The 6,837-nt window shown below is 41.7% G+C and overlaps 1 protein-coding gene across 2 annotated transcripts in view; it reads right to left on the bottom strand.

The window, feature by feature from the left end:
- Nucleotides 1-3,992: 3,992 nt before the first annotated feature.
- Nucleotides 3,993-6,837, bottom strand: part of ATAD2 (ATPase family AAA domain containing 2) — a 78,383-nt gene continuing 75,538 nt past the window's right edge. For both annotated transcript variants that reach the window (XM_073590287.1, XM_073590288.1), the window contains exons 27-28: nucleotides 6,561-6,689; nucleotides 3,993-6,233 (exon numbers count right to left, since the gene is read on the bottom strand). In XM_073590287.1, coding sequence (XP_073446388.1) covers nucleotides 6,198-6,233; nucleotides 6,561-6,689 — 165 coding nt within the window. In that variant the 3' untranslated portion in view covers nucleotides 3,993-6,197. The remainder of the gene's footprint in view (nucleotides 6,234-6,560; nucleotides 6,690-6,837) is intronic.

Genomic DNA, 6,837 nt, shown 5'->3' with positions numbered 1-6,837 from the left:
CACCGTGTCCTAAACACGGACACAGGTGGAGGAAAATTCACAGAAACCACGGGAATCACATCTCCATATGCGAATTTTAGTCAAAAATTAAGTTTTTTGTTTTTTTTTTTTTGGCAGGAAAGTATAAAAAAAAATAAGTAAATATAAAATTCCTATAATCGCGCACACCGATAATAAAAAATGACAGCCATTGTCGCACATTGTTGAGATTGGAGCATCGCCATTGTAACATGTATAGGCTTGGCACAATTTGTAACCCCATCACATCACGGCCATTTTTTTTCCTCTCCTTCCAAGAGCCATCACTTAACAAAAAAAAAAAAATGTTCTGTAATGATAGCTGTATGGACACTTTCCGAGATGCATAAGGATTTCATTTTTCGGGATAAGGCTTTTTTTTGGCGCTCTGACCTGATGTTTTTACTGATTCCATTTTGGGGTACATAGGACATTTTGGTCGCCTCTAATCGCATTTTATGGTGGTCCAAAACCATAATTCTTCAGTGATCGTCTTTTCTCACGACGCCGTTCCCAGCTCTGACTAATTACTTTATATTTTGATACATCCGACCCTTACGAACACAGCGATATCAAAATGTGTATTTTTTTGTTTTATTTCTAATGAGGTGATAAGGAGGCGATTTGAACAGGTTTCATTTTTTTCTTTAATATACCAGATTTTTCAGATTATAAAGACGCACTTTGTTTACCCAAAATTTGGGGGGAAAATGGGGGTGCGTCTTATAATGTGGATATACCGTACCAGCAGCAGTGGAGCAGGGTCCCAAGGTGGCTGCTGGAGGAGGCAAGAGTGGCGCCTTGCTGCAGGCTGGGACGAAGGGGTGTTTGGTGGTGCGAGGGGGCATTATGTGAAAGCCCGGGACCCCCACACTTCCATGGTTTACATTGCTGCTAGTGTCAGTGCATGCACAGACAACAGATCTTGGCACCAAGATCGCAAGAGATGAGCTCTCCACCTGCGCATGCGCTGCCCCAGACAGCCATTCTCCTGGAGTCCACCGCAAAGTAAACCATGTAAGTGCGGGCGTCCGAGGCTTTCACAAAATGGCAGCTGAGCCCCCCCCACCCACCCGCAACATCGCACCACCGAACACCCCTTTCTCCCAGTCTAGGGTCCGCAGCATCGACCCATTCCTGCCTCTCCCAGTAGCAACCCTGGGACCCCGCTTCACCGCAGTCACCACCACCAGTATGCTAGCAATAAGACACATGGATTGTAAGAAGCGCCACCATTTTATTAAAAATAGATTTTTTTTTGTTTTTCGCCTCAATTTGGGGTGCGTCTTATAAACCGCAAAACATGGTATTTTTCAACCCCTTTTTACTGGATTTAATTCTCCTAAAGGGACTCTTGAAGATTAGATCGTCTGATTGCTTGTGCTACACATAACCACTTGGCTACATCGCCCCTAGATTAATGGCACTACTTGTTTGAGTGGGCTCTGGAGCTGTAAAGAGGGGTGCAGACTCTACCGCTAAAGGGAACGGGACACAATTTTTATTAATTGATCATATAAACATTATTAAAACAAAGAAAAAATATTGTCTTAACTTTTTTTTTAATATTTTTCTGTTGCTATCATTTCTGTTTGCTGGTGTATGTGTAACTAAGCATGACACTTACTGTACATACCGCAAACACGGCAGCCCTTGGACACGAGAGACGGAGGGTGTCCTGATCTCCTACACTGTGGCTGGCCCAGCTGTGAACTGTCCAGTCCGTAGCTCGAGAAGAGAAGGCACCATTTTATTATAGCCCAGTGGTGTGTTGAGCTACAATTTCCTCCCGTCACCACTCACACAGTGCTTAGCAGCGCACGGTGACAGGAGCACATGTCAGACAGCCTGACATTGTGCGACAAACGCAAAGCTGTTTTCACCGCTGGAAGTCACCACAGTCCTACTTTTAGAGAAAAGCTGCAGCAGTAACTTCTTCCAGGGGAAACAGGTTGATAGGCTGGTATTAGTACAATGTCAGGCTGCCCGACCTGCATTCACCACAGCCGTCACAGCACTGTTCAGAGCACAGTAGGGATATTATCACACTGCTGTGCTGTAAGCACTGGCTCAACTCTGACTAGTCAGTGTAAAGCCTCAGATATTTGCGACACCTGAATGAGGGCATGTCGGCAATTCTGCGCCAGGTTCGGGCACCAACTCTGCGGCAACAACTGCATCCAGGGGTTGATCTGAGAGCAGCAACAGCAATGATACATAACTGTCCATGAAGCTGTGTATCTAATCCTGCCATGTGATACAGTCCGCCGAGCAATTATCTAATCCAGATGCAGCCGGTTTCCCCACCGTGAAATAAAGTCATTCTTGACATCAGATTCATGGGTTGGGCTTGCCCCTGCTTGGCTCTCAATTCCAATGCATGCTCAATATGCTGCTCCTGCTGAAAGTGCTATATTTCTTTGAATGTGCAATGACAGTGCACTCCCTTCCCCAGCTCTAAACAGAAGGCGTCTGCAAGAGAGTGCACTGTAAGTGCACATTGTAAAGAGAGAACGCTGCATGTAGGAAGAAGAGGCCAGCCCAGACCCCAAAACAGACAATGTTAATGACCATCAGTGACTTCTGTTTCGGAGGCAGGTTTCAGCCCTGTGTTTTCTCCTTTCAGCGTGCTCTGAAGGTGCGGTTCTCTTGCAAGCTCATCACGTGTCACATTTTCAGAGACCAGTAAACATTTTCAAGTTTTGGTCAATGGGCCTGTATGAGGGCTTTTTTTTTTTTAATCGATGACCCTTTGGGATAGATACAATATTTTTGTTGCAGCATCCAAAAAACGACATTTAGATTTTTTTTCCCCCCGGATTGGATTAATTTTAGCTTTTGATAGAACAGGTTTTTATGAATGCAATTATGCCAAATGTGTAATTTTGGTGGGGGCAAAAGTGTGATTTGAAGTTTGATTTTTTTAAAAACTTTTTACAGTACCTGGTCATCCCCTTAGGGGATTTGAACTTGTGATTATCTGATTGCTTGTGCTATATACAGCAACACCACAGTACTGCTGCATATAGCAAAAATGGTCTCTTCTGAGTATATACACTATAGGCACCATCATTCTGTGTGAGGGGACTGTGGAGACCACTATGAGTGGGAGAATCAGTTTGAAGAAGTTGTACTGTGGGGACATCAGAGTGTAATGTACAGTGTAAAGTCCACACTCCCCCCCCCCCCCCCCCCACTAAAAGGCACGAATTTTGTGAAAAAACAAAACATTCCAAGAATGATTCCGACACTTTTTCCACCATTAATGTCACCCATAATATGTGCAAATCAACCAAGAAACAAGCTGATATTTTGAAAGGGAAAATAAAATAATGTGGTTGTAAGTGTGAACACTTATTGATAGGAGATTTGGTTGCGTTAAGAATTAATCACTTGTAAACTCATGTTACATAGTACTAGGTACACAGCTGCCTTCATTGAAATGGATTCAGATTAACCCCATATAAAGTCTCAGTGTTCTAGGAGTTTCCAGACATTTTGTTAGTTGCATTTTGCAGCAAAAGCCAGCACTGAGCATCACCAAAAGAACACCATCCCCACAATGAAGCATGGTGGAGGTAGAAGTTTGGGGTAGTTTTTCAGCAGCAGGAACTGAGGCTTTAGTTAAAGTGGAAGGAATAATGAACAATTCAGAATATTAGTTAATTCTGCAGCAAAACTTTCAGGACTCTACTAAAAAGCTGAAGAGTAGGAATTTAAATACGACTCCTACCCAAAAAGGCTGAATGCTATTCTAAATTCAAAGGGGACAAATATTAGTTTAAGGGTGTGTAGACTTATGTTTGTACCGATTATGGGTGATATCATATGGGGGAAGTTCTGAAAGAATTCTTATAGGATTTTTTTTTTTTTACCTAACAAGAACCTTTAATTTTTAAACACATTCCTATATATCACATGTACCCAGTGCTGATGTGTTACTGTACTGGAGAAGAAGAAACAGTTCTTTGCAATTCCATTAACAATGACTTATTTATTTAGCAGAACATGTAACATGCGATAAAACAGCTCTGAGGAGAAAAGAGACAGACCACTACTTTACACACATACACAATTCATATTTAAAAATAAGGAGCTTGCAATTTAACACGTTTTAAGAATTTCTCCAATTACTAAAAACACAAGACTGGAGTCCTGTTCACAGTTTATAAAAGGGCAGGAGCGAGCTACAAGAAATCTGGAAGGAGCATTTCCTTTGAGTTTCTATTTTACAGTCAGCATCGTCCCAGTCGAATCGGCTGACACAGGGAACAATAACGTCTATTCACCTTTACAGCAAACAAGCGGATAAAGTTCTAGGTGTACTTTATCACCCCTGGATGAAGTTGGGTCAAACATGTGTCGGGGTCTATGGTGGAAGCTGATGCAGAGACACTTTATTTTCATTTTGAGTGGTTAGTACTCTATTCCTCAATATTATACATCTGCCGAATGTATCACTTGTTATTAAAATGTACTTAAATACATTTATAGTATTAATAGTACCACCACTATGCCATGTAGCGACTGTTTGTCGTGTGCATTAACCTACTTCATCTCGTTCTTAATATATGCATTTAAATCAAGTGTGCAGTGTTACTAATAAAATTATTATAATATTCAAAGGGGTATACGCATCTCCTATTCCCAATATGTAGCAGGTGTAATTATATTAGCAAATACCTCCAACTAGAAATGGTATCGAAAACTTCTTAATACCATCATTCTGGCCCCATACAGTCTGCATATTGTCGGCAGCACAACCTGTTTACACAAGGCAAATGTGCCACCGACAAAGATGAATTAGGCATCTTCCACCATGACATCAATCGTGGAGGCAGGAGGACTAGAAATTAAGCAAAGAAGTGAACGAGAGGGAAATGCTGGTCACCTGGTAGGCGACTATAAATCGCTAATCTTTTCAGGGCCACGGTGAAGAGTCACATTAATGGAGCATCAATTATCCAATCTGCTGACGAACAAGCATTTTCCTTGTTTGGTGGCTGATCTGTGACATATTTATAAGGGTCAGTGATTAAGCGAGAGCATTTTTTTCCCCTTCTTCTTGAAGACAGACTTTCAGCAAGTGTAAATGGGCCTGAACAGAACAAAAGCGTAATTTTATCTCCAGGTGACGATACAGGGATCTCCAATCAGGAAACCGCAAAATGACTGAATGGCGCAACAATAATTATGTGGCTTTTTTGGAGCAATTCTTTAACAATGTCAAGTTCTCTGCTTGCTGTCACTGAGTGATCATTTGCATAGAAAGAAACAGAGGCACCCAGGAGATATATCGGCTGAAAGTGAGGGCCGGACCCCACATGTTGGAACTAGTAGCCATAAATCATCTTTGCTCACCACTAGTGGTTACAGTAGAGGAGATGGATGTCATGTATTTTGAACATACCAACACCGTCCTCATCAGGTTTTCATTTGTGTCCACAGCAAGAAGGGTTCGCAGGAGAGAGTATAAGGTGGTCTAGTATGTCGTAAATGTCCGATAAGATTGAGTGTACAACCGCTGGGCTGCTCCCCTCACTTCCATAACCTTCACAGACTATAAAAGAGAAGGAAGATAACCTTCAACTGAACTCTACGGTCAATGCAACTGCTTCGTATCTGCAGATGTTGAGGTTCCTAAGGCCCCTTGTTTTGGTAGCAGAGTATATAGGCTTTGGCGGAAGCATAATATAGTATTCTGTACATGTAAATGGAGACTCCAGACAATGCTGAGAATGAAGATTCTATAAACACACAAATAAGAGTTAAGCAAAAAGATTAGACCGACCCTGAACCAGTGCTATAATCTGTGGCTGACAACCTGGTGCCCTGCAAACCTAGATTACCAAGATTCCTACCCGGCCCAACCTTACACCAAAATGATGGTGCGCCAGTCCTAGTCATAAACGCTGGAGTTGCCGCCAAGTGGCTTGCACGGCTATTTGCTAGTAGCACAGACTACGAAGTGGCCGCAGAATCAAGGTCCTGTGAGTCTTTTGGCTCAAGTCTAAATGTAAGTAAATGAATATATATACACAAAATATCATCAAGCTTTAAAACAAGATGACCCTTGGGACATTTTTGTATTAGGGGACTTTTAGAATATGTACAAGTAAATATTTAATATATTAGATAGACGACATCTTGAAGCAATTTACAAATTCGGTTGAGTCATCTCAAATCCTGAAATGCGTCACCTCACGCTCCATTTCCTAGAGGGTAAGAGGAAAAAAAGATTAAGCGATACAAAGGACAAATATGAAGGTTTGCAGCCTTTACATCATCTTCTAACTGTGAGGAGGCTAAGTCTAGGCCATGTGATATTTCAATACAATTACTCTGGATGGCTGCCGTTTTGGTTGACAACTATATGCAATGCACACCATTAACAGATACGTTTCAGATGATCCCGTGAAGGGGTTCTCTCAACACACCGTTACGATAATAGATTACAAATTTACAAGAAAAAGGGGCCAAATTGTTGCGATCCATCACCCGAGTGTTTGCGTGACACCGAGTTCTGCGTACGTCTTCCTTACCTGTAATAAATGTGTCTTGTCATATTCCTTACGATGTCTGTAAATACACTGGCTCAGCAGGGCATACAACTTCTCCAGCTGTAATACATTATATCCTTTGCTGTCATCTACAACTTTGTTTAAGAGCCCCTGAAAAGAAAAAATATTAAGGTAATTAAAATGCATGCGTATAAATAATTCCTTACAAAAATGATTGTTTATTGTGGTAGTACAATTCCAAGGAGGTGTACAACTTTTTTGCTGTGGACCTGCCAAGGTAAATAGCAAAGAAAATTGA

This window comes from Dendrobates tinctorius, unplaced genomic scaffold, assembly GCF_039654945.1.
Source record: "Dendrobates tinctorius isolate UK_male_01 unplaced genomic scaffold, ASM3965494v1 ptg000116l, whole genome shotgun sequence".
Classification (NCBI taxonomy): Eukaryota; Metazoa; Chordata; class Amphibia; order Anura; family Dendrobatidae; genus Dendrobates; species Dendrobates tinctorius.
This window is presented reverse-complemented; position numbering and strand designations above follow the sequence as displayed.